Source organism: Odocoileus virginianus, chromosome 33 (assembly GCF_023699985.2).
Source record: "Odocoileus virginianus isolate 20LAN1187 ecotype Illinois chromosome 33, Ovbor_1.2, whole genome shotgun sequence".
Taxonomy (NCBI): domain Eukaryota; kingdom Metazoa; phylum Chordata; class Mammalia; order Artiodactyla; family Cervidae; genus Odocoileus; species Odocoileus virginianus.
The window spans coordinates 23,957,792-23,984,252 of NC_069706.1; the positions used below are offsets into that span (position 1 = coordinate 23,957,792).

At 52.4% G+C, this 26,461-nt stretch overlaps 1 protein-coding gene across 1 annotated transcript in view; it reads left to right on the forward strand.

The window, feature by feature from the left end:
* Positions 1–21,879, forward strand: part of IL21R (interleukin 21 receptor) — a 34,974-nt gene extending 13,095 nt beyond the window's left edge. The window contains 9 exon segments of the mRNA XM_020907932.2: positions 6,884–6,947; positions 10,275–10,377; positions 13,430–13,629; positions 15,824–15,987; positions 17,036–17,213; positions 17,640–17,733; positions 18,135–18,219; positions 20,390–20,530; positions 20,532–21,879. Coding sequence (XP_020763591.2) covers positions 6,899–6,947; positions 10,275–10,377; positions 13,430–13,629; positions 15,824–15,987; positions 17,036–17,213; positions 17,640–17,733; positions 18,135–18,219; positions 20,390–20,530; positions 20,532–21,113 — 1,596 coding nt within the window. The 5' untranslated portion in view covers positions 6,884–6,898 and the 3' untranslated portion in view covers positions 21,114–21,879.
* The last annotated feature ends 4,582 nt before the right edge of the window (positions 21,880–26,461 follow it).

A 26,461-nucleotide genomic window follows, 5' to 3' on the forward strand; every position in this document is an offset into this window, starting at 1 on the left:
TTTTTTTTATTTTTTTTTTATTTTTTTTTTTTGTATCTAGCTCTCTGTCTCAAAACAACTGCCTGGCAGATCTCCTCAACTTTTTGGTTCAGGTCATAGAAAATAGGAGCTCTGAAATCTATTTTTGTCCAATTTAAATTATGATATGCTCTATTTTTTTAAATAAATAGCCTAGGTGCTGCCACATAAGCACATAAATGATTGTTAATAGTGGTAACTGCAGGCTACATTTTGTTCCTTTGTCATTTAATTTGAAGTTTTGCAAGTTCTGTGATAAAGATCTGTAGCTATTTAAATTCACTGTACCTAACATTAATGAAAAGGAGAAAAACTCATGCCATAAAGACAAAAAAGAGATTAGTTGCTTCTTTACTAAAATAGGGAGAAGGAACATAAATGGTTTGATTTCACAAAAATAACTAATATTTTTGTGTCATTCAACCGTCTGTAACAACCTTCATTGTTGGTAGTAGTAATTTGAAAACCTTCTTTCATCTTGGTCCTTTTTAGCTAAGTCATTTAATTTTAAGCCACTGCTTTTATTTATTTTTTTTTTATCTTTTGGCTACACTGAATGGCTTGCAGGATCTTAGTTCCCTGATCAGGGTTAGAAGCCATGCTCTTGTGCCCATAGGGTCCTAACCACTGGGCCACCAGGGAAGCCCTGCTGAAACCATTTACCATAGACTGGGACTTGAACCCATGTGCTGGGACTTGAACCCACGTGGCTGGCACTCAAACCCAGGCAAAATCCACAGTACCTGGTTTCAGGACCTATTGAAGCTCAGGTTCTTGATGTTTCATCACAGGAAGAATTTAGTGAGAGACAACGTGATAGGTAAGAAGTGGATTTATTTAGATTCAGAGAGAGGCACACTCCAGACAGTGTGGGCCATTTCAGAGGGCAAGCGCCTCTACTGTATTTTTAAACATTTGTTTCTCTGCATGCCTCAATCTGATTATCTTCTACCAGTCTTTCAGTTAACCAGTCCTCTCTTCTGATTTTTTAATCTGTTGTTAAATCCATCTGTTAAGTTCTTATAAATCTCAATTATTGTGTCTTTCAGCTCTAGAGTTTCTGCTGTTAAATAGATTCCATATTTCTGGTGGAATTATTGAACACATTGAACACTGTTGTTGTTTAGTCGCTAAGTCATGTCCAGCTCTTTTTCGACCCCACGGACTATTGCCTGCCAGCTTCCTTTGTCCTTGGGATTTCCCATGCAAGAGTACTGAAGTGGGTACCATTCCCTTCTCCAAGGGATCTTCCCTACCCAGGGATCAAACCCGCATCTCCTACATTGGCAGGCAGATTCTCTACCACTGAGCCACCAGGGAAGACCAATCACAGTTATTTTAAATTCTGTCTAATAATCACTTATGTGTCTGTTTCTGGTTTTGTTTTTTCCTCTTGGCCTTTGGTCATTTGGAACTGTTCTCTGGTTTGTCCTGTCAATTTAATTCAATGCTGGACATTCTGTATGAAAGTATGGAGGCTTTAGATGAAGCTAAGTTTTTCCGGATAGGTTTTGTGTTTTGTTGTTTTTTTTTTTCCTAGCAGACATATAGCATATAGGCAGATCATCTTGATGCAGTGAAGGCTGAACTATTTCTGATTTCTGTCTGATTCCTAAGGCATCTTTTTTTTTTTTTTTCCCCCTGAATAACTGGGTATTTATCAGGGCCCATTTTTCTTAAATTTTGGTTCTCTCCTTAGCATTGTGAAACTGACAAAATCTCTTCTTAGTTTTTTTAGCCTGTTACCAGACGCTTTCTGTTAGGTTTCTTGGAATGCAATGATTTGGCAAATTATTTAAGGGGCCATTGCATGCAGAGAATTTTCCTTCTCTCTGGCACCCTGGCCTCTCAAAGTACTACCTCACTTGGTTGCTTTCTCATGCTTTCTAATAGTTCCCCCCCCCACCTCCTGCTTAGCAGTTGTTCTTAGTAAGAGGGTTAATCAGTTACCAACTACTTCATCATAGCCAGAAGTGAAAGTGTCCTTTCATATTTTATTTTATAGTTCACTTACATTTAAAATGTTATGAAATAGTTTGGACATGTAAAAAGGTATAAAGGAAAATATACTCAACACCATTCACTCAGTTTTACCAAACTGTTGAGACCCCTGAAGACCCCCACCTCATCACATCCCCTCCTAGCTCACACTCTTCCAAGTTTGATGTTTCTCATCCCCTTGGGTTTTTTCTGTATATTCAGGACACATGGATATTCAGCCAGACAATATATAGAGCTGCTTTACATGGTGCTGTGTGACACATGGGCTTTCCCAGTAGCTCAGCAGTAAAAATCCACCTGCCATGCAGGAGCCGCAGGAGACTGGGGTTTGATCCCTGGGTTGGGAAGATCCCCTGGAGGAGGGCATGGCAGCCCACTCTAGTATTCTTGCCTGGAGAATCCCATGGACAGAGGAGCCTGGCAGGCTACAGTCCAAGGAATCAAAAAGAGTCGGACACGACTGAAGTGTCTCAAAAGTGTGACATAGATAGTGTTATTATGCATGTGTTCTTTTCTAACTTACTTTTCTATTTCTTCAGAAAGAGTCGTTTGCTTTTTTTTTTTTATGGGTTGGTTGGTTTTTTGTTTTTGTTTTTTCTGTAAGAGTCATTTGCTTTGTTGTGTGAAGCTATGATTCATTTTCACATTGGGTGATTACACCATAGTTTATCTTTCCATTCTCTTGCTGACGGAGATTTAGGTTGTTTCCAGTTTTTCAATATTTAAGTCAATGTTGTTGTAAACATTTCTGCCTCGGCTTCTTGTACACATGTGCCAGCGTTTCATCAGTAGTATACTTCACAGTGAAATTGCTGGATCTTAGGGCAAATACTTGTTCAAGTTTGTTAGACCATGCCAAACTGTTTTCCGGACCAGTTGTATTAATTTACATTTCCACTAGCCATAAATGAGAGTTCCCATTACGCCACGTCCTCAGCAGCATGTGATATTGTCAGACTTTCAGTTTTTACTAATCTGATAAAATTTAAATGGCATGTTATTGCGGTTTTCATTTGCATTTCCCCGTTGACTGTGAAGTTAAGCACTTTTGAATTCTCCATAGCACCTGCTTCCATCTGACTTCCTCCCCCGAGTCTGCTCCACATCCCCAGACTCTCTTGAAATTTGGCCAACTTTTAGTCTGAATGACCACAACCTCAGAAATCATTTCTAGGCACTGGAGCCCTGTGGATAAGCACTTCTTTAGGGCTCTATCCCATCCAGGACTGTGCTGGAGGACTTCCTACGTACTCATGCATTAATGCCTGCAATATAGATGAGAAAACAGAATCAGAGAGGCCAGGAACTTGCCCAGCGTCACATGGCTGGCACCTGGCAGATCTAAGCCAGGTGCTCTTTACTGCTCTGTAGGAGGCTGCAGGTTACCCTCTGTCCTTCACTCAGGAAGCACCCCTGTGGGTCGGGGTGCACCTGGGGAGTAAGCAGCTGTTGCCCTCAGAAGTCCGCTGAACAGGAAGCCCCATGAAGGGATGAATTCAGGGCAGGAAGGGCCATGGGACTGGGAGGCCTTTGTACTCAGTGCCATGGAAACCAGAGATGACTTGAAGACTTCATCATTCAAGGCTGATGTTTCCCAGAACGCGAGTGGCTTGTTTTAGATGGTTTTAAATATCCCTGGACCCCCTAGAGAGAGAGTGAGACCCTTTTCAAATTTCTTTGACTCCTCTGATGTTGGCGAGGTGGCGGGGTTGAGGGGGGGAAGAATCTCAGTTTGATGCTAGTATGTCTTCAACACCTCTCTCTGGTACTCTTTAATCGCCCTTTTTAAACAAAGACAAACTAGATCTCCAACTCATCAGAATCTTAAGCAAGGAATAGTGTCTTGCTAAAACTCAATTTCTCTCTTTTGATTTCCTTGTATTCAGGTTTTACATTTCATTGCATTTTTGTTTCATGGTGAGTTGGTTAGTTCGTTTAAGAAACATTTATACAATACTTACTAATATGCCAGGCACTGTTCCAAATGCTTTAAAAACACTGACAATTCTCCCAAGAACTCTATGATGTAGGTTATTAATATCTCTATTTTACAAATGAGGACTCAGAGGCCCATAAAGGTTAAGTAAACTCCCTGAGGTCACACAGTATATAAATGGCAGTGCTGAGATTTAAACTGAGGCAGGCTGGCCCCAAGTCTGTGTTTTAACCACTGTGGTGCATACTGCCTCTCCATTTCATACTAGTCACCTGTTGAAGGAGGGCTTCCCTGATGTCTCAGTGGTAAAGAATCCGCCTGCAATGCAGAAGACATGGGTTCGATCCCTGGGTTGGGAAGATCCTCTGGAGGAGGGCACCACAACCCACTCTCGTATTCTTCCCTGGAGAATCCCACAGACAGAGGAGCCTGGCAGGCTACAGTCCCTAGGATCGCAAAGACTTGGACACAGCTGAAGCAAATGAGCATGCATGCATGTACCTACTGATGGTCTGATTTTCCATTTTGAGATGTGAGGTCAGGTAAAGAGAAACAGCAAGTAGCTCACAGCACTGGTGAGACCCTTGAAGGCAGTAAGCGGCAGGAGTTCTAGAACATTCCAGCATAGCTTCATGGATGCAGGGACAGAGCAGGTGGGCCCTGAAGACTGAGTGGGGCGGGGGCATGGGGGAGGGGGAGGTGTCTAAAAAGCAGATTCATCTCAGGAACTTGTCTCATGCAAAGGCAGGGAGGCATGAAGGGGCCTGGGATGCTGGGGACTGCTGAGCAATTCAGAGCAACTGGCCAGTAACAGCAAGAATCCAGCCCCCTTGGACAGCACTTTACGGTTCACAGAGCAGTGCCGCCTCTGCTTTCCCACAGACTCTTCTTAACTGCCAGGTGCCATGTGCATTCCTGTCCCCAGTTTAGAGATGATAACTGAGGTCAGAGAGCTAGAAAAGCCAGAGAAGAGCTATTATTTGCTCCAAGATGCTCTGGCCACAAATTTGGGGCTCTGTGTTCTGTTGCACTGTTTCAGGTATCTTAGATGGCAAGCCACAGAAAAATAATTCTGCCAAATAGGTGGGGGGTTTTGGTGTATGTCAAATCCAGGTGTGGACATCAGGTATAGCTGGATCCAGGCCCTCAAGTGCTGCCATGGGGACTCTGGATCTGTATTTTTCAGGATTGACATTTCTTTAAGAGATGACAATGGAGAAAGCAATGGCAACCCACTCCAGTATTCTTGACCTGGAAAATTCCATAGACAGAGGAGCCTGGCAGGCTACAGCCCATGGGGTCGCGAGAGTCAGACATGCCTTAGCGACTAAACCACCACCATCAAGAGATGACAAAGATAGCTACCAGCTTCTAGCAGGCTCCCAAAAGATTACCTCTTAATAGAGTTCTAGAAGAAATTCCAAGATCGCTCTCATTGGTCTTGCCTGGGTTGGTTTCTGTGTCTGATCCCTTCACTTGACCAGGTGGGTGGAGTACTTTCCTGGTCAGGGCTGGATTGTGTGCACACCCTGGTTCAAGTCAGCTTCAGTTTGAGGGGCTGTTCGTAAAAGGAGAAAAGATGCCCAGAAGACAGAAGCAGCAGAAACATCCCCTCCTTCCCCGGGGGCTTGTTTGTCATTGGTGCAAAGCTGAGGAATGAGGGACCTTGAAACTGGCAAAGGCTCTTGTGCTTTTTCCTCTGGCCCCAGATGGAGCCGCTGGGAGCAATGTGGACAGAACCATGCCAGGCCCTATGCTGAGGCTGGAGTCAGAGATGTGGATACACCAATGAAGGGCAGACACACACTCCATCTTCTCTAACGGGAAGTCAGATCCCTAAAGCGTGATGATCAGACTCCAGGGTGTGGAGCCAGGAACGAGCAGAGCTCCTTAAGGCAGATTTAAATACTATCTGTGCCAACATTATTTTATTTTAACAGTGATGTTATTCATTTTAAAGTGTGTTGGGGAGGGAACTCCCTGGTGGGCCAGTGGTTAGGACTTGATGCTTTCCCTGCTATGAGCCCTGGGTCAATCCCTGGTCAGGGAAATAAGATCCTGCAAGCCATATAAGCAGGCTCTGACTGGTACCTTCCCACGCAGACACAGAACTGAGGGTGCAGCTGGCAAAGTGCCAGCCTGGTGAGTTGTTCCTCTGCCCAGGGTACCAAAGCCTGCTTTTCCTGGACAGGCTGACTCGGGTCCCCAAAGAGATCTCTTCTCCATCTCACGCAGATCAGGGAGTCCACGGCGCCTGCATGCGCTCAGGCTGAGTTCCCTGGTGCTTCCTGGGGGGGCTCACCCAGGCAGGCTCTGTGGTTGAGTTATCTCGCTAAGCTTATCTTAGCATTAGGTAGTGGTCTCCTTTGTGGTCTAGTCTTGGATTTGTTATTCAATGAGAAGCCAATTCAGGGAAACCTGATGTGCTGCAGTCCATGGGGTTGCAAAGAGTCAGACACAACTGAACAAGAGCAACAAGAAGCCAAGTAATTGGGCTAACATCAACATGGGGGTTTCATGGGAAGGAAATATCGATGCTTATCAAATACAACTTTCCAAGCCACTTTCCCCTTTCTTATCTATATGGATAAACAGACACATCATGCTACAGCAACAGGTTTATCGGATAGCGAGCTCCTCCCCCTTTCCATCCCCCTCTCACTTGTGACTGTGCTGGGTGCCCAGGAAGAAGGCGGGGGAGAAGTGGGGAGGGACCCTGGGGGTGCAGATCGGCCACTTCTAAAGGACAGGAACCCGTGGGAGCAGCCACGGGCTCCTCAAACACTTGTTGTTGTTTTTTTTCATAAACAAATCCAAGAAACTCAGAGGCAAGTCTTCCAAAGGAGGGATGCGGACCAGAGTGGGGCGGTCCAGGGTCCCACGGTCTCTGGACCCCAGGCTCACCCTCTCACTGTGTGTCTCTTCCAGGCTCCGGGAGGCAGCATGCCGAGTGCCTGGGCTGCGACTTTGCTCCTGCTAATGCTCCAGGGAGGTAAGTAGCTGCCCCGAGTTCTGCAGGTAGGGAGCGGCCACGCTGACTTTGTAGGCTGCAGGGCAGGGCTAGAGGGTCGGAGCCTGTAGCATCCTTCCACTTACAGCTGACACGGGTGCAGTAGCCCTCTCTACATCAACCAGAACCCATCCAACCAGAGAGTTCCACCATCTAGAAGGGGTTCATGCAAGTCCCACGTGGTCCAGCCCACCGTCCTGGGTCTCCAGGTCTCACTGACTGCGGAGGCTGAGTTGGGGGGGGAGGATGAGAGACTTCATCCTTCATCTCCATGGCTCTCTGCCTTGGCCAGCTCCCAATTCTTGGAGGGAGGAAGTCCTGCCTGTGGTCTAACCTCAGTTTCTCCTCATCTCCTAGGAGATGGTTTTCAACAATCCCTGGGTCCACTGCTGGCACTGATATTCCCCAGAGATGTTAAGCACTGAGCTGGGAGAGGCTAGGAGTTAGACTTGGGGGCAGAGTTGGGGCTGAGAGATCCAGGAAGCCTGGCTGGAGGAGGCGGGACACAGCACACAGGCTCAAATAGGGGCTGGACTGGGGGCAGGGCGGGAGTGCCCTCTGCCGTGGCTCTGCTGACTCATGGGCATTTCTCTCCGGTTTTTACCGAAAGACCCAGAGCTTCAAATAGCTCCGTCAGGAAACAGATGTCAGACTCCTTTGTTATTCCTTTCTGAGTGGTCAGCAGTCCTGGCTCTAAAGGGCCTTTAGGTCACCCGCTGCCGCTCCCCACCCCGCGGGCATAAGTTCCAAGCCCCTGCTGTGTCCCAGGCGCCGCTGAGCAGCCCGTGAAGTTCCTGCGGCCCTGATGCCCAGTCCTCAGCTGAGGAAGCTAAGGCTTAGAGACGGGGCGGGGGCAGGTCCATGGCCACACAGGCAGGCAGTTGCGGAGCTGGGATCGGTTCCCAAATCTGCCGATTCCCATGATCTTAACTGCTTTTACTGGCTGAATGCCTCATGCAGGCGGCGTGGGCTGCCCCATCATGATAGCATCTAAATACCTCCACACACACACACCCCCCCTCAAGGAGCCAGTGTCCCCAGATTACTAACAGGGACTTGGAGGTGTCGTGAGTCACGTGTCCACGTCACGTGTCCACTTTTCGTGGTCCCCACTGCCTCCCACATGCTGTGATAACCCTGTGGGGTGGGGGTGGGGGTGGAGGGAGAGTGGCCCTGGGGCTCTCTGCCCAGGGCTCAGGGTACTGACCAGGGAATTGGGTTTTTACTCCTTCTGGTCCCTGATGCCACCTCCATGCTAGTTTCTGGGACTGCTTTCCCCTCCTCAGTGTTTCATTCCAAGTTTGAGACACTCAGTGGCAACCCACTCCAGTACTCTTGCCTGGAAAATCCCATGGATGGAGCAGTGTGGTAGGCTACAGTCCATGGGGTGGCAAAGAGTCAGACACGACTGAGCAACTTCACTCACTGTCCCGTGGTAAGGGCTTCCCAGGTTGGTAAAGAACCTGCCTGCCAATGCAGGAGACGCAGGTTCGACCCCTGGGTCGGGAGGATCCCCTGGAGGAGGAAATGGCAACCCACTCCAGTATTCTTGCCTGGGAAATCCCATGGTCAGAGAAACTGGAGGGCTATACAGTCCACGGGATCGCAAAAGAGTTTGACGTGATTTAGTGGCTGAACAACAGTAGCCGTCCCTTGGTGGACTCCAGCTTACCCAGGAATGGCAGCTCCCCTCCAAGCGCTGGAGCCCTGAGAGGGAATAACCAGGATACGAACCCAGAGAGGACACGGCCACATGGGTTTGGGTCCTGCCCAAATCTGTCCTCTTTTCTCCACAAATTATCTGAACTCGCCTTTCTGTGCCCACCGACAGGGCCTGTGTTCCTCTGCAAAGGACGCCTCCTCCTAGAATAGGATTGGTTTCCACATCTCAGATCCCTTGCTAATGTCTGCCGGAAGCCTTCTCAACTGTGCGGAGGATTCTGAGGCCACACCCACTGGAGAGTGCTGTGATTGATTAGCAATGTCTGCCATGTGTGCGGATGTAAAGGACCAGCAGAGACTAGCTTCTGCCTTTCCTGGGTTTCATCAGACCAAAGAGAGAGACAGGAGGCATAGCCCAGTCTCAGAGCTTCAGTATTCTCATCTGTAAAATGGTGGAAAGGAGAGTGAAAGTCGCTCAGTCGTGTCCGACTCTTTGCCACCCCATGGACTATACAGTCCGTGGAATTCTCCGGGCCAGAATACTGGAGTGGGTAGCCTTTCCTTTCTCCAGGGGATCTTCCCATCCCAGGGATCGAACCCAGGTCTCCCTCACTGCAGGCAGATTCTTTACCAGCTGAGCTACCACGGAAGACCATAAAATAGTGGTGGGATTAGAAATAAAAGCTGTTTCCAGCAACAATGTTCTTGGCCCCGAAACCAGCTTCTGAGCTAGACGGAGCCCTGGGAGGAATGTACTCCCATCCTCTGGATCTTCATTAGTCAAGGAAAAATAGGGAAAAGCCACTAAGAATGAATCCACTTAAAAGGGGAACAGACTTCTGGTAAATAGTAGGGATGTGGGGGTGGGGAATAGTAGTGTTGGCACTTGATCTTACAAAACAAAACCAAACTAAAACTTAAGTGGATTTTGTCAAGCATTTACCAAAATTTGAATTGTGGTTGGACCCAAGTTTTTAGAACCAAAGTGAAGCAATTGACATTGGAGGTGGGAGAGTATGAAATCTTCCCAAAAAATTGCCTGAGAGGGCCAGACCTGTGCCACCTTGGTGGTGGTGCTTTGGGTAGTAGGATACATACATTTTGGCAAATATATTCAAGGGCTTCTCATTTTCTGAAGCCTTCTTGCTCCCTCAGTGCACTTCCAGGTCATCGAGGTCTTTGACCTGTCTGAGACCAACTGCAAGGGAATAGAAGGCTCCTCTTTGTCTCTCATTGGCTGCATGAATCCCTCTCGTGGGATGTGCAGATTCATCTGGCATCTTGGGCGTTCAGGATGTGCCACCTTGAGAGGATGGCTGGCCAGGAGGGATGATGAGCTGGTGTCTGGACATGGGGCTTGTGGAGAGAGCCCGGGGGGCGGGGAGGGACCTGCTTAGTTTAGGAATCTCATCCTCACAGCCAGCCTCAAAATTTTGGGAGGCTCAAAAACAGAATTCTCAGGTGGCAAGAACCCCCCCTTGCCCCAGTCCTTCATCTCAGTTGCCCTTGAATCATCATATTCATCATGGCCTAGGGACCACTGCTTCCCTTCACCATCCAGCTCTCAAGGGGGGGTTAGGGGGTGGTGAGCCCTGCAGCCCCCGCCTAACCCCCCCACCAAAGCCTCTGTCTCCCCTGACCTTCCAGCCTGGGGCTGCTCCAACCTCATCTGCTACACCGATTACGTGGAGACTATCACCTGCATCCTGGAGACATGGGCCGGGCACCCTGACTCGCTCACCCTCACCTGGTAAGTGGCCGGGCCTCACCAGCCGTGCAGATGCTATTCAGGGTAGACCTGGAGGGCTGGGATGAGGCAGGACCACCAGAGACCTCGGGTTGAATTGGACCGACTGGGTGCCTGGCAGGTTTTGTTGTTCTGTAGTCTCTGTGTCTGACTTTTTTGCGCCCACCAGTCTCCTTGGTCCTGGATCTCCTAGGCAAGAATACTGGAGTGGGTTGCCATTTCCTTCTCCAGGGGATCTTCCCAGCCCAGGGATCGAACACACACCTCCTGCATTGGCAGGCAGATTCTTTACCACTGAGCCACCAGCGAAGCCCTCCTAGCAGGTAGTTAAGCAATTTAAAAATATCTGCCACTTCATGGGGGTTCACTCAGCCCTTTCACCAATAGCGCTTGGTTTCACTGTGGGCTGAGAACCATGATCTGGGACCATGAGCTGAGAATCGCTGCCTGTGGTCTGGGAATCAGTCTGCCCATCCTACAGATGTTCACACAGGGCTCCTGAGACTCGTCCAGTAAGTAGGGCTACAGAGACCATACTCTCTTGCCCACACAGGCCTGACTGTGGTTTTGAGACTTCAGGATGGCCAGACTCCCACTACTGTCTTGAACACTGAATACCTGCCGAACATCCTGCTGTGCTTCACATGAAGGATCACTTCTGATTCTCACAATTGTTACTCCCATTTTACAAATGAGGACACTAGGGTTCAGAGAGGTTAAGTAGTTTGCCCAAGGTCACACAGCCAGTGAATGGTGGAGCTGAGATTCAAACATAGGCAGTCTGACTCCAAGATCCATAGGTCCCTATTAGTGCATAATGCTAAAGAAAACATTGTTCATTGCATTTGTTAAAGAATAGTAAGGTGTATTTTTTTTCACTTTATTTTTTAAAACAGAATGAGGGGGTCATGCTTTTATTTATTTATTTATGTTTAGATTAAAAAAAATTTTTGGCTGTGCTGGTTCTTCGTTGTGATGCATGGGCTTCTCTCTAGTTGCAGTGCATGGGCTCAGTTGCCCCATGGCAACTTAGTTCCCGGAGCAGGGATCGAACTCACGCCCCCTGCCCTGGAAGGAAGATTATTAACCACTGGACCACCAAGGAGGTCCCAAGGCAGATTTTATTCAAGACCAGTGTGATAGGTGTAGGGGCTGGGGGTTTTGGTGTGGGGAAAAGAGACTGGACTCAGAATTCTGCAAGGAAAACTGGGAATCTGTAGCCAAGAAGGGCAGTGGATGGAAAAACACTAAGAGGAAACATCAGGGGTCATTGGGCTCCCAGATAAACTGACCTAAACTGATGGCAGCGCAATGTGATCAGACATCACCTGGGCAATGGCGGAGGATGAAGAAATTGACCAGTTATGAAGGATGGACGATTCTGGCTAAGCTGACTTAGCAGGATTCTTGCTGAAATTAGCCAGTGCCCCAAAGTCAGCCCCTAGTTGAGGAGAGAGTTCCAAGGAGCCTGAGCTGAGCCTGGTCAAGGAGAGTCTTTGTCAATATACTGCTCAGGATAGAAAACAGGTGGCTTTCATTCTGTCATCACCAATTCATTCATTCATTCACTTACTTCTTCGAACATATTTATTAAGGTCTTGCCAGACATTCGCAGGCACTGGGGGCTCAGTAGAGCCCAAGACTGACAAAGTCCCAGCTGCCCTGTAGCTGAGACACTGCAGGGAAGACAGACAATAAACACATAAACAGCCAACAGGATACCTTCTGAGACTGAGTACTTTAAAGCCCAGGCATCTTGACCCTGGAGTAGAGAGTCAGCAACATGGTGGGGGAGAGCGCTTTAGCCAGGGTGGTCTAGCTAGGCCTCTCTGGGTGAGAAGGAGGTGGTCAGGGAGCTGGGGAGAGGGCATTCCAGGCAGAGGGTAGTACATGTGCAAAGGTCCTGAGGTGGGGACAGGCTGGTGAGTTTGAGGAATAGGGAGGAGGTCAGTGTGGCTGGAGCAGAGTGAGCCAGGGTGAGGGAGAATCACCAGGGAAGGAGGGGAGAGGTAGGCGGGGGCCAGCTTTTATTGTGTGGGTGGTGAGAAGCTTCCTGAGGATTTTAGGCATGGAGGTGACAGGGAATTTTTAAAGGTCCCCCTGGATGCAGCCTAAGAGTCTTGGAGACCCCCTTTTTTTTTTCAGCAGAAGTTTCTATTCCGGCAAATACTTGGCAGAGAACTGAGTCCATGCCTCCATATTAGCCCTGGAGGGTGGTCATGTTCATAGCCTGAAGTGGTAGGTAGGGGAATAGATATCTGGTGAACTCCTCTGTATACTTCAAAACCCACTGTTTCTGCTCACTGGCAGTTAAAAACCCAGAGCATTTCCCCCTAACTTTATACCAACAGCGTTCCTGGAAGGCCACCCAAAGCAGAGGGTAAAGTTTAATTGGCTCTTATCTTGGCCCTGAGGACAGCACTTGTTAGGTACGCATCGGATGTGGGACAGAAAGCGGGCAACAGGGAGACTTGAAATGCTTAACTTCCTTCCTCTACGACAGTGATCCAGTTGATGGAACTCACAGGGATATATTTAGGCTCAGTCCAGGAAAGAATGACCCAAATTTCCAAAGTTAAAAGCTACTGCTCTCAAATGGGGCTTTCCCAGTGGCTCAATGATAAAGAATCTACCTGCCAACGCAGGAGACATGGGTTTGATCCCTGGGTCGGGAAGATCCCCTGGAGGAGGGCCTGGAAACCCACTCCAGTATTCTGGCCTGGAGAATCCCATGGGCAGGAGAGCCTGGCAGTCTCCAGTCCATAGGGTCGCAGAGTCGGACACAACAGAAATGACTGAGCACGTATGCATGCCTGCTCTTAAGTGAAGTAGTGAGTTCCTGGTCCCCTGGAGGCATCTAAGTCAGGCCTGGACACAGTCCATCAGGGCTGCTTCAGGGAAGGAATATCTTCCCTGGGAAAGGAACAGCTGGACCAAGTAACCCCCCAGCCCCACCTCAAATCCCTCCCAGCCCCAAGATTCTGGGCTTGGGCCCTGACCCTGAGCCCTGAGCCCTGCTGGCCTCCAGCCATGACTGGCTGCTCTGTCTTTGAAGGCATGACACATATGAAGAACTGGAGGATGAGGTCACCTCCTGCAGCCTCCTCCGGTCCACCCACAATGCCACCCATGCGGAGTACACGTGCCACATGAATGTGTTCCGCCTCATGGCTGACGACTTCTTCAACGTGAGCATGACAGACCCATCTGGCAACTATTCCCAGGAGTGCGGTAGCTTTTTGCTGGCTGCGAATAGTGAGTATCTCTCAGACCCCAGCGCTTAGGAGAATGCATGGTCACTGAGCTGGAACCCCAGGCCCACCCTCAAGGCCAACCTGTCTCATGTTCTTCCCTCTCCTTCAAGTTCTTTTTGCTATAGTGTGATGGGTCGATCAGTAGGTTTGAGTCTTAACCAAAGAGAGGCAGCAGGGCTATGGATACGAGTTGGACTGGGACCCAGGACCTTGGCCTCCAGTTCTGGTTCAGCCCCTGCCTGTCTGTCACCTTGGACTGCTTCCCTATTTATAGAGTGAAGGTCCTTTGAACCCTGACTGTTAGGGATTCTGTTCAGATTATGGGGGACATTGTGTCCCAAGAGAAAAACCTCACTGAGTTTTCTCCCATTCATTGGCTCTGTGAGCCCCAGCATCTCCCTCCAGGCTGGGGGTAGGCGGGAGTCCACAGGCAGAAGGGGCCCAGCTGGTGGAAGCAGTTGTCTCTCTGGGTCCAGAACCAGGTTGGGTCCTGGTGTGTCCGAAGTGAGATTTCCAGGGAGAGAGGGTAAGAGTCCCATGTCCAGAGGCATGCAAACACAGACTGCTAAGAGAGTCCTGCCTTCCTTGGGAAGGCCCGGCCTCTGCGGTTTGGGAGTTTCTGGCCCTGGATCCCCAACGGTGGGGCGGGGGGCGGGGTGAGAAGGTGTCTGTCATTCACACCCTGGGGGTCCAGGTTTGGATCATTTCACTGTGGGTGTCACCCCACACAAGGTGTGAACAAAGCTTCACACACACCCAGACACACCCAGAGTCTCTCTCACATACACACATTCATAAATACACCCTTGAACACAAGCAGGGGTGTCCCACCTACCCTCGGCCTATCCAGCCTGGACACCTGCCCACATGCTCGCTCCTACATGGGCACAGGTGCCCGCACGCTCTCTCAGCCACGCAGATCCAAGCGTGGCTCGTTCACAGAGCAGGGGTGCCCTCCTGCCCCTCTGAGAGAGCTGGGCAGACAGCAGGCCTCCTCTTGCCCCTGCAGAGGAGAAGGGACTGCCCCACTGCCCCCCACCCACCTCACAGCGGGGCTCCAAGTAACTTTTCCCTCTGGCCCTGCCTCCCCCTCCCTGCCAGGGTCTGAAGCCAGGCCTGTGCCCAGATTTGGCAGGGGGCAGTGTTCTCCCCCACCCCCAGGCCCCTTTTTCCTCCTGGGCCCTGGACCCCTATCCTTGACCGCATCCCTGATCTGGGGCTCTGGTCCATACCACCCAGCCCAGGACATACCAGAAAGTGGAAAACCAGGCCTCCATTGGCCTGGGGAAAAGAGGAGAGGGCCTGGAAGCATTTCCAGTCCCAGGGGACAATGAAACTCCCCCCACCCCCCACCACCTCCTGAGCACCTGCCTTCCCCCGTGACAGTTCGTGGTGGTCAGAGCTTCAGAGTTGCTGTTTGAAATCCCTAGCGGGGATGCTCATTGGTTTCACAAGCATCTCTTGAGAGTCTACGGTGCACCAGCTCTGTCCTAGGAGCTGTGGACCCGGCATTGACCGGAGGACAAAACCTCTGTCTCAAGGAGCTAAGATTCCCCGAGACAGGGGCGGGTGGCAAGCAGGATCACAGAGGCCTAGAGGGCGTGGGGTGGTGACTCAGATCTCTGCTCCTACACTTTCCAGAAAATGTCCAGATGACAGCATGCACATCACATCCCCAGGGCCCCTTCGGGCATCAAGCTGCTCCTGCAGAACAGCCCCGCAGGCACTCTGAGGTGGTAATTTCCATCATTAGCATAATTCGTGCTAATTAATTAGCATGATGCTAATTACAGTCTCTTGACTTCTCAAGGAAGCTAAAGTTAGAACAGACACGGAGAACCTGTGGGTCTTGGTTTTTTTCCCCCATGGCCACCGCCGGTCTGCATTCTTGCCCCCTTGAGGGGTCGCATCTCCCTTGAGGCTGGGAGGGCTTGGTCTCCGAATCTGTGTCATCTGTCTTGTCCCCTGCCCAGTTGGGTTGAGTTTGCAACCCAATCTCATCTAAATCTCCCATTTCTCAGGTGAGTAAACTAAGGCCCAGAGACGGGGTGCTTCACCCCAAGTCAGTCAGGGTCACTGGTCTTCCTCTCATCAGGAATGGATCAGGCATAAGGGAATTTATTCCCATCACCACATCCTTCTCAGTTGCTGCAAAATCTCATCCCATTTTTCTCTTTCTGGCTTTTTCCTGTAAGTCAAGCCATCTCCCCCTTTCAACGTGACCGTGAACTTCTCCAGATATTATAACGTCTCTTGGAGTTCCAGTTCCAGTTCCATTCCCAGGGACCGTGTCTACGCGCTGAAGGATAAACTTCAGTATGAGCTGCGGTACAGGAAGGTTGGAGAACCCTGGGCTCTGGTGAGGCCCTCAGAGGACTGGGTGGAGGGGGCCGGGGGCTGGGGCCCGGGCTGTGCAGTGCATCCAGGCGGGAGGCAGGGCAGCCACAGGTGAGCCTGTAATTCATGGTCCAGAGCGGAAACCAAGGACTCGCCAGGGATGGACGCTGTCCCTGGCGCTCTCTCACTCCATGCTGCCCTCGTCTCATTTTTCCCCGGGGTAGGAGACCCCTTAAAATCCCTTCCTTCCTGCCCCTGTGTCCTCTTCTATCAGCGTGCCAAAGAGGAAGGGATCAGCACCATCCCTGGTTCTATCTCAAGTCTAGTTCTGTCACAGTAGGAGAAGGTTCAGAAATGGGGCAGCCTAGAACTGTCCCTGTATACTTAGAATGGCCACCGCTGGAGACTTCCAGAAGCATCTATGACCAAGGAAGTTCAGAGGGACTGTTGTTTCAAACGTGAAGGCTTCTGAAGGTGTTCTTTGTTTAGAATGTTGAAGAGTTCCAGAATGGCCTGATGTTTAGAACAGTCACAGCTGAAGAGTTCTAGAATTATCCATCCTTTAGAATGGTCCCAGTTGAAGACTTTCATAAATGCCATTGTTCAGACTGTCCCCAATGGAAGACTTCTGAAGGCATTGGGTGCTGAGATGCCTGTAGTTTCAGATGCCCAGAAATGCCCACTATGGAAAATACCTGCTGTTGAAGAATTACAGAAGTGCCCAAGGTCTGGAATGCTGCCAGTTAAATATTCCCAGGAATGGTCACTGCTGCTCCTGGGATGTTTCCAAGCCCAGCCAGGAAGGGTCCCCTGCCAGGACTGTGAGTGGATGAGCTTGGATCAGAGAGAAACAGGACAGAGCACTATATCTTAAGGAGGCCATGGGTCTGTCCTGTCCAGGCAGGAGTGGCCAGAACTCACACTGGGGCTTGATTCTTGTGGAGGGGGCGGAGACTTTGTGGGAGAGACTCCACCCCTTTTGTGGGGGCTGGTGAAAGATGGTTCTGCTCGGGGGGCGGGGCTGGACTGGGGGTTCATGACTCAGGTGCATCCTTTCCCTGTGCCAACAGAGTCCAGGGAGAAAGCTGGTCTCAGAGGATTCCAGAAGCATCCTTCTCCTCCCCTTGGAGTTCCACAACGGCACAAGCTACGAGCTGCAGGTGCGGGCAGGGCCCCACCCTGGCTCCTCCTTCCAGGGGACCTGGAGCGAGTGGAGCGACCCAGTCGTCTTTCACACCCAGCCGGAAGGTAGATGTGAAACAGGGATGGATGAATGGACACCCACTCCTTGTACTAGATCTTGTCCTAGTGCAGCCACCCCGAGCCTGGCTGGAGGGTACCCACTGAGTCCTGCGCCTGCTTGTTGCCACTCCACAGCATTTCTAGGGCCCCTGCTTGCCAGGCCCTGCATTGGGTGCCAGGCAGGGCATTTGATCCCCCCAGTACATCTGTGAAGTGGGAATTATTGTGCCCATTTTGCAGATGATAGAAGGGAGGCTCCAAGAGATTAAAATCACTTGCCTAGGGTGGGGGTTGGACCCAGGTCCCTCCCACTGTGAGGTACCAGCAGCCTTCCCGCCCTCTTCCCCTCCAGCCTGGACCCAGTGCCCCCCCACACCCGCATGGCCTCTCGTAAAGGTCAGCCAATGTCACCCATGTTCGCTTCCTTCCCAGAGAGAAAGGGAGACCTGTACCTTCAGCTGGTTCCCATCCTGCTCATCCCGGTCTGCTTCATCTTGGTCTTCTTTGGCCTGAAGGTCCCTTGGAGGTGAGGCCAGGGCACAAGGAGGCAGGGAGGGATTCAGCCTGGGCCAGGATTTGGGGGACACCTCTAGGAGCTGGAGTGCCCAGGGCCTCCACTCCCTGACTCCTCCTCACAGCCCCGTGGAATTGAGAGCAGGGGAGGAAGTCGGGGCTCAGAGCAGGGCGGTATTGGCTCAGCACACAGTAGGCAGTCCAGCCTTTTAACTCTCACCTTCAGGAGACTCGCTGCCCCATTTTACAGGTGTGAAAATTGAGGCCTGGGGCAGAGGGGTGGAAGGGAGGGGCCCGAGTTGTGTCTTGGAGATGCTGAGTCTCCCGCAGGACACATTTGGGGTGCAGCTGAGCAGGAGGCCCAGCTGCCCTCTGGGAGATGCTGGGGGACTCACCTGGTCTCTACATTCCCAGGCCGTGGGAAAAGGTGTGGCTGCAGGTGTCCAGCCCGAAGCCCTTCTTCCAGCCTCTGTACGTGGGCCACAGCGGAGACTTCAAGGTGAGCATCCCCACCCTGTGATGAGACCCTTGGAGCCTCTTGCCTTCTGGGAGCTTGCGTCTCCCCTCACACCTCAACCCCCCCAGCCCCACCCTGTAGGTCAGGGACACCCAGATCCCCGCCCAGCCCGGAGCCAGACTTCATTCTCTCCATCCACAAAGTGGCTTCAGTCTCTCCATCCACAGAGTGCAGGAAGGATTTCCCGTGGAGCAGGGTTGGCATGGGTGTTAAACAAGATCCTGCAGCATTGCTCAGGCCAAGGAGTCAGACTGGGGCAGAGGGTGAGCCAGGTGGTCCCTTGAGCCCCAGATTGGCCTCCCAGTCCTTTCGTAGAAACCCTTGCTCTGGAGGTGGGGAGGGAGCAGCTTCTGGGAAGGAAATGGCCCCACCTGCAAAATACATGGGGCCCCCACCCCCGCTGCCAGCACCCATGGGTTCTCTGTGCCCATTTACCGCCACCCCCCCGCCCCCCGGAGGCGGCAGCCACCGCAGAGAGGATGTGGTGATGGCGCGCGGGGCAGACAACCTGCTGCAGCCAAGCCTGAAAGTCAGGAGGTGCGACCTGCCGGCTGCCTGGCCATCACGGAGCACCGTCTCGCCTCCGCCCTTTCACCTTCGTAGCAGCCCCTGCGAGTGGGTGGTGGGGGTTCCATTGTCCCAAGGGAGACCCGAGGAGCCCAGAGACTCAGGCTCAGAGACAGGCAGGGGCGGGCCTAGGTTCCAGCCCACGTCCAACCAACCTTTCCTCTTTCCTCTGCACTTACCCTGAAGTTCAGCTCTTACGTCTGTTCTGTGTTTGTTTTACTAAGACTCATATCGCCCTCGCTGGTGCACCGGGTGCTCTGCTAGGAGCTCCACAGATGTTATTCAATTTATCGTTTAACCCCACATCCACTCTGTGGAGTGAGGACTGTTAGTGGGCGAGGAACTGGCTCAAGGCCACACAGCTGAGAAGTGACTTCGGATCAGGGGTGGTGGGCCTCAGCAGGGTTCTGAGATGAGTTTTCTGACCAAGGAGGCTCAAAACTGGGAGATTTCAGTCCTCAGGGATGTTCTCTGCTGACTTGATGGAGACCTGTGTCATGAGGGGAACCCCCGGCAGGCAAGGGCAGGGAGACCCTTAAGGCTAAAGGCTGGCTGCCTCAGTGCATCTTTGCCCTCAGCCCTTATCAGGAGATGCAGGTTTGATCCCTGGGTCAGGGAGATCCCCTGGAGGAGGAAATGGCTACCCTCTCCAGTATTCTTGCCTGGGAAGTCCCATGGACAGAGGAGCCTGGCGGGCTACGGTCCATGGGGTCACAAAAAGTTGGACACGACCGAGCAACTGAACCCCCACCACCACCTTATCCGTTCTGAGTGGCTGGTCCTTGATTCACTCCGCTCATTCATTTACTTAATATACATTTTTGGGGCGCCCACTGTCTGCCAGGCACTGCGTGAGCCTCTGGGGGACACAGCCGTGACCCAAGAAGTGAGGGGCTTCTGCCTGGCCACATGTCCACCCTCGTAAGGACATAAACAGGAGCAGCAAGGTTTGGAGATATCTCCCTAAAGAAAATAAAACAGGAGGCCTGGTGCGGGCGCTGACACTCAGTCCTCAGGCCCTCCTGCTCTCTGGTCCCCATGACTCGGGAGTCTTGGCCCCACACCCGCACAGACCCCAGGCCAATGAGCAGTGGATCGTCTGTGCCTGTAGGCTGCCAAGAGCCATGGCTCCTTGCGACTGGTGGGGAAACTGAGGCCCAGGGACGTAGGGACAGTAAGGGGGACCATCTCTGGACAGGGACACAGCGGGGTGCTAATCTCCCCCACCCCCATCTCTCTATATTCTGAAGTCTTCCTTTCTGTCTCTCTTACTGTCTATCTTGTCTCTGTGTCTGTTTATACGTAAACGGCCCACCCCTGTCCTGGGCTTCACAGATAGCCCAGTGGTAAGGAATCTACCTGCCAATGCAGGGGATGCAAGAGTTGCAGGTTCAATCCCTGGGTGGGAAAGATCCCCTGGAGGAGGAAATGGCAATGCACTCCAGTATTCTTGCTGGAGAATCTCATGGGCAGAGGGGCCTGGTGGGCTGCAGTCCGTTGGGTTGCAGAGTCGGACACGATCCAGCGACTGAGCACCCTTGTCCCTGCTCCCACCCATGACTCTCGCTCCTTGCCTCTCTTGCAGAAATGGGTGGGCACACCCTTCACTGCCTCCAGCCTGGAGCTGAGACCCTGGAGCCCAGGGGTGCACTTGGCCCTGGAGATGTGCAGCCCGTGCCCACTGCAGGGTGCAGCCAAGGGGCTGGTGCCCACGGAGCTGCCGGAGCCCTGCAGACCTGGTGGAAGCCGATGGGGTGCCTGAGCCGGGCTCCTGGGGCCCAGTGCCCTCCACCGCCGGCAGCTTGGGCAGCTCGGTTTACAGCCAGGAGAAGGACCGGCTGTACGGCCTGGTGTCCATCGACACGGTGACCGTGGTGGACGCGGAGGGGCTGTGTGCCTGGCCCTGCACCTGTGGGGACGATGGCTACCCTGCCCTGAACCTGGACACTGGCCTGGAGCCGGGGCCGGGCACCGAGGACCCGCTCCTGAGCACGGGGGCCACGATCCTGTCTTGTGGCTGCGTCTCAGCCAGTGGCCCCGTGAGGCCGGGCAGCCTCCTTGACCGGCTAAGGCTGCCCCATGAGGATGAGGCAGATTGGACACCCGGGCCATCGGACAGCGAGGCGGGCTCGCCCCCGGTCGGCCTGGACATGAACACATTTGACAGCGGCTTTGCGGACTCTGACTGTGGCAGCCCGGTGGGGAGTGACTTCAGCAGCCCCAGGGACGAGGAACCCCCCAGGAGCTACCTCCGACAGTGGGTGGTCACGGCCCCTCCGCCTACGCCGCCAGGGTCCCAGGCCAGCTAGCGATGCTCCTGAGCCACGAGCCGCGGACGGGGTCCCCAGGGGCTGTGGAGTGAAGAGGCCTACAGCCCTGGTCTCCCCGACGGGCCCCCTGCGCCTGGTGTTCACAGCGTGCATCTGGAGTTCGGGGACCCCCTGGCGTGGCTGTGCGTGTGTGTGTGTGTGTGTGTGTGTGTGTGTGTGTGTGTGGTCTGCGTGCCTGGGTGGATATGGAGCATGCCCGTGGTGATGCCACGTGTGTGTCTGTGCCGATGTGACTTCCCCATATGCATGAATGTGAGCGGCACATGCCTGTGTGCACGTGAAGACAGCCTCCCTCCCTCCCAGGCACGTGGGGGTGGCCCCCGTGACACGTGCCAAGAGGCCAGTCACGTGTTGGGACCAGGGCCCTGCCTGGGGCAGACAAGCCCAGCACCCACCGCCCCCCACCCCCGGTCCTGCCTCTGGCAGCCGCACAAGGTCCACACTCTTCCCCATCACCTCGCAGGGGGCGGCAAAAGGGACCAAGCGAGCCCACAGAGACCCTGGGGGCGGGAAGTTGGGGGGTGGGGAGACTGGGGGAGCGAGCGATGGATGTAGCTCTGAATCCTGACTCTGACACCTCCTGGCTCTGCCATCTTCTGCGAGTTGCTTCTCATCTCTGGGCTGGAGTTTCCTGTCTGGACCATGTGGGTGTCCTGACCTACCCTCTGGAGAAATCAGAGAGGTTTTGCCCACATATGGTGTGCAGCCCAGACCCTCAATAAACATCTGTTTCCTTTCTTCTGCAGCCAGGACCACAGTCTGTGCTGGAGGTTAGGTGGGGCTGAGAAACCAGACTCGACCCAGGTAACTGCGGGCTGTCCCACCCTGCAGAGGGGCAGGTGGGGGCTTCTGGGCTGAAAACCAGCTTTGTTTCTTAGAATCAGCCCCTCAGCAACCAAGATTTCATTTTTGGGCTCCTGCTGCCCGTTTGTCGTTCCCATTATGCACCCATGAGATATTTATTGATTACACACAGGTGCTGGGATGCTGGGAGAGGACCCTCCTCTTGGCACTTACGGTGGGAGGGGAAGGCCACTGGACTAGGCAGTAAGGACACAGTGGTCCTGGTCCCTGGCATCTTATTTGTTCATCCTGGGGAATTAGAGGAAGTCAAGTTCTTGACGGTTTGTCAGAGAGCCTGCTGAAATGTGAAATTAAGATGCTGAGAAAATACTTCTTTGCGGCATTTTGAAGGCAACTTACTGAGCGTCAGCTTTTCACAGGAGCTGGAAATTGGTGCTGCACATTGCAAACAATTCTTACTTTAAAAAAGAAAAAAAGATCCCAGGAAAATCAGAACGGACATCTCCCTAGTGGGAAATGACTTGCATATGTATTCCCCATCCCCTTCTCTGCTGCTGCTGCTAAGTTGCTTCAGTCATGTCCGACTGTGCGACCCCATAGACGGCAGCCCACCAGGCTCCCTCATCCCTGGGACTCTCAAGGCAAGAACACTGGAGTAGGTTGCCATTGCCTTCTCCAATGCATGAAAGTGAAAAGTCAAAGTGAAGTCGCTCAGTCGTGTCCGACTCTTAGCGACCCCATGGACTGCAGCCCACCAGGCTCCTCCATCCATGGGATTTTCCAGGCAAGAGTACTGGAGTGGGATGCCATTGCCTTCTCCGATCCCCTTCTCTAGAGCCCGATAAAAATATAAATCAAAACAAAAAGAAGGGAAAAGAGATCACTTTTCTCCTAAGGGTGCTCACCTTTAGAGGCAGGCTTTTCAAGGCCACCGAGCAGAGTTAAAATAGCGGAGTCTGTTTCAGCCACCAGTTCTCAGAGTCCTAACGGACCCTCTGCCCCGGCCTGGCCCTGCCTGGCCCGTGGTCCTTCCCAAAAGTCAGGCTGCAGGGCAGTGCCTGAGCTCTGGCCTGTCTCTGCTTTTGGACGGGGCTGACCTGTCAATCCTGCCGATGGCTCCTCTGACTTCTCTGTAAAAGGTGGGGGGGCCGGTGGTTGGGAGAAGTCGCTGAGAGAACACGGGATTTCTTGGTTTTGAAAGCTCTAGAACATTGATGGTCTTAATAGTGGGACTGGGATCAGGATGTGCAAGGTGCAGATGGAGGGAGCACAAGTGTGAAACCACAGCTCCTGCAGGTGTGAGCAGTCCTCCCCACCCCCCGCCGTCACCCCGGAGACACTTGGGCCAAGGTGTGCTGTGGTTTTCACACCTTCAGGGAGACCATGGGCTCCAGGCACCCCACGAGCCCCAGGCTCTCCGGGGAAGCAGCTCAGCTCTCCAGCACCCAGAGCTCTGGGCCCAGGTGTGGGGGGGGGAGGGGACACCTGCGACCCCGGCTGATGGCAGGCCAGGGTCGGGGAGGGGCACGGGTCTCTGGCCTGGGCCAGAAAGGGCTCCCCACCGACACTTTGGGTCTTTGAAGGGGACCCATCTCATAAAAGTCGATGCAGAAGGGAGACAGGAGCTGGTCCACCTGGGGGGCTGGAGTAGCAGGAGGGGGGGTGGACGGATGACCAATGGACGAGTGGGTGCATTAGTGGGTGGACGGAGGCGTAGAAGGATGGTCAAGGCTGGAAGGAGGAACAGTTGGATGGATGGATGGATGAACAGCTGCTAGAGACAAGGATGAAATATCAAACACAAACTCCAGGAAGGCAGCAACTTTGCCTCTTGTGTTTGCTGCTTCACCCCCGATCAGGCACACAGGCAGCCCTCAGCAAAGCCTGATTTGCAGTGCTTGCTTATTTCCAGGGTGTAAATATTTCATCACGGTCAATTTCAAGCTCCCAACTCGATGGCTTTAAACACGGGATTGGAAGACGTGTTTATAATCGACACTCCTAGCTGCTCTGAGGCACCCGCAGCACTTGGGTGGGAGATCAGAACAGGCAATAGAAGGGCCCTGGGGGGTCTTCCGGGAGGAGGTGGTATTTGTTGGGCTCTGAAAAAATAAATACAAGCTCTAAGGGACACCAGCTGCTCAGGCAGAGGGAAGAGCTTGAGCAAAGGCCTGGAGGTGTGACCAAGCTTTAAACACGGGGTGAAGGGGGTGGGGGCGGAGGTCCCCTGTCACCCAGAGTCCAGGCCATACAGTTACTAACAACCCTGTTTTTAGAGGCAGGGGATGCCACCCACTGCTCCCAGCCCAGCCCTTTTCCACCTGCGGGCTCCCAGGGGCGGGATATCCATTCAACAAATGATGTAAAGATGCAGAAGGGACTGGTGACTTTCTGCGGTCACACCCTGAATTAAAGGTCAGAGTCAGAGCTTGAACTCTGGGCTCCTGACCCCAAGTCCAAACTATCCCCAACTTGCTCTGCTGGAAGGCACCTGGGTCAGGAGGGCAGAAACACCCATGGGTGCCTGAGCCTGCGTCAGCATCAATGGGGGGGGGGGTAGAACCCCAGCTCTGGGAACGGCCCATGTGACCCAGGCCCCTCCCAGAGAGCATGCCATCCTCCTGGCCTCAGTGAGGGTTCAGGGTCAGACATGTAACCCAAGCTGGTCCATGTGTCTTTCCTGCTCATCTGTAGGGGTGGACTAAACCCGGAGCTGCTGGGGATGGGGGTGGGTTAGAGGGGAGAACCTGGGAGGGAACAGCCCTCTGAGATGAGGCCAACACATTGGAAAGCAGAGCTGGGAAGTGGACCCATATTCCTGACAGTACCTCTTAAGGTCTTGGATCCGGCCATGCCTGAAACTACACTCCCCCTGGGCTTTTTGAGGTACGTTAAGTGTAGACATCATACTGTTCACCGACTACTTCCAGCTCTTGGTCTCCTGTCCCCTTGTGGTCAGATGGTGCCACATGACCAGGACTGGCCAATGGATTGTGAGCAGAAGTGATAAACCTCACTTCTGGACCAGAGCATTGATCTGACAGCTGTGATGTCCTTCAGAGTGCTCCTCTGTGGCTCAGTGACCAGTGGTGTTTGAGATGGGGGCTCCTCCATCAGACCCGGGCCTTGAGTGGGGAGATGTGGAGCAGAGCATCTGCTTCACCTGTGATGGACATGGACTGTGAGCAAGAAATAAATCCTTTATTGTAATCCACTATGATTTGCAGGCTGATTGCTACCAGTGTAACCCAGCCTATCCTGACTGAATCAATGAGTTGTGGTGTCCATAACTGCAGCGACCCCATGGACTGCAGCATGCTGGGCTTCCCTGTCCTTTACCATTTCCCAGAGCTTGCTCAAACTCATGTCCATTGAGTCACTGATGTCATCCAACCATCTCATCCTCTGTCGTTCCTTTCTTGTCCGGCCTTCAATCTTTCCCAGCATCAGGGTCTTTTCTAATGAGTTGGCTCTTCACAGCAGGTGGCCAAAGTATTGGCGGTTCAGCTTCAGCATCAGTCCTTCAATGAATATTCAGGATTGATTTCCTTTAGGATGGACTGGTTGGATCTCCTTGCAGTCCCGGGGACTCTCAAGAGTCTTCAACACCACAGTGCAAAAGCATCATTTCTTCAGCACTCAGTCTTCTTTATGGTCCAACTCTCACATCCATACGTGATTACTAGAAAAACCATAGCTTTGACTGGAAAAACCAAAGCTTTATGGACCTTTTGTCGGCAAAGTAATCTCTCTGTTTTTTAATACAATGTCTAGGTTGGTCACTGGTTTTCTTCCAAGGAGCAAGCATCTTTGAATTTCATGGCTGCAGTCACCATCTGCAGTGATTTTGAAGCCTAAGAAAATAAAGTCTGTCACTGTTTCCATTGTTTCCCCATCTGTTTGCTATGAAGCGATGGGACTGGATGTCATGATCTTAGTTCTTTGAATGTTGAATTTTAAGCCAACTTTTTCACTCTCTTCTTACCTTCATCAAGAGGCTCTTCAGTTTCTCTTTGCTTTCTGTCATAGGGTGGTGTCATCCGCCTACCAATGAGTTGTAGGTTTCCTTTTTTTGTTTAAGCAGGTTTGGGAAAGGTTTCTGTCCCTTGCAATAGACAGTATTCTCATCTCACCCTTGCAGTGAGGATTGTCCTCCCATCCCAAGGAGGGACTGCATTCAAAGGGGCCTGAGGACCAGGCTCAATCACGTCTCATGAAGGACCTTGGGCAAGTCACCTGCCGCCTCTGAGCCTCAGTTTCCTCTTCTGTACTGTGGGGCAGGAATCAGCCTCTTGGCTCTGGGGATGAGAAGGGAGGATGGGGACAGGGACACTAACTGTGCCTGTGCTTCTCCCCATCACCTTCAGCCCTTCTCCAGTCTCCTTCCCAGAGAAATATCCTGAACCTGACATTGCCCTGTGCTAGGATTTGAAGAACCTGAGCACTCCAGCTTCCCGACCCTTCGGCATCGGTTACTGTAAGGTCTCAGCCTTGGATGCTGTCTGGGTGTCCGGGATCATCTA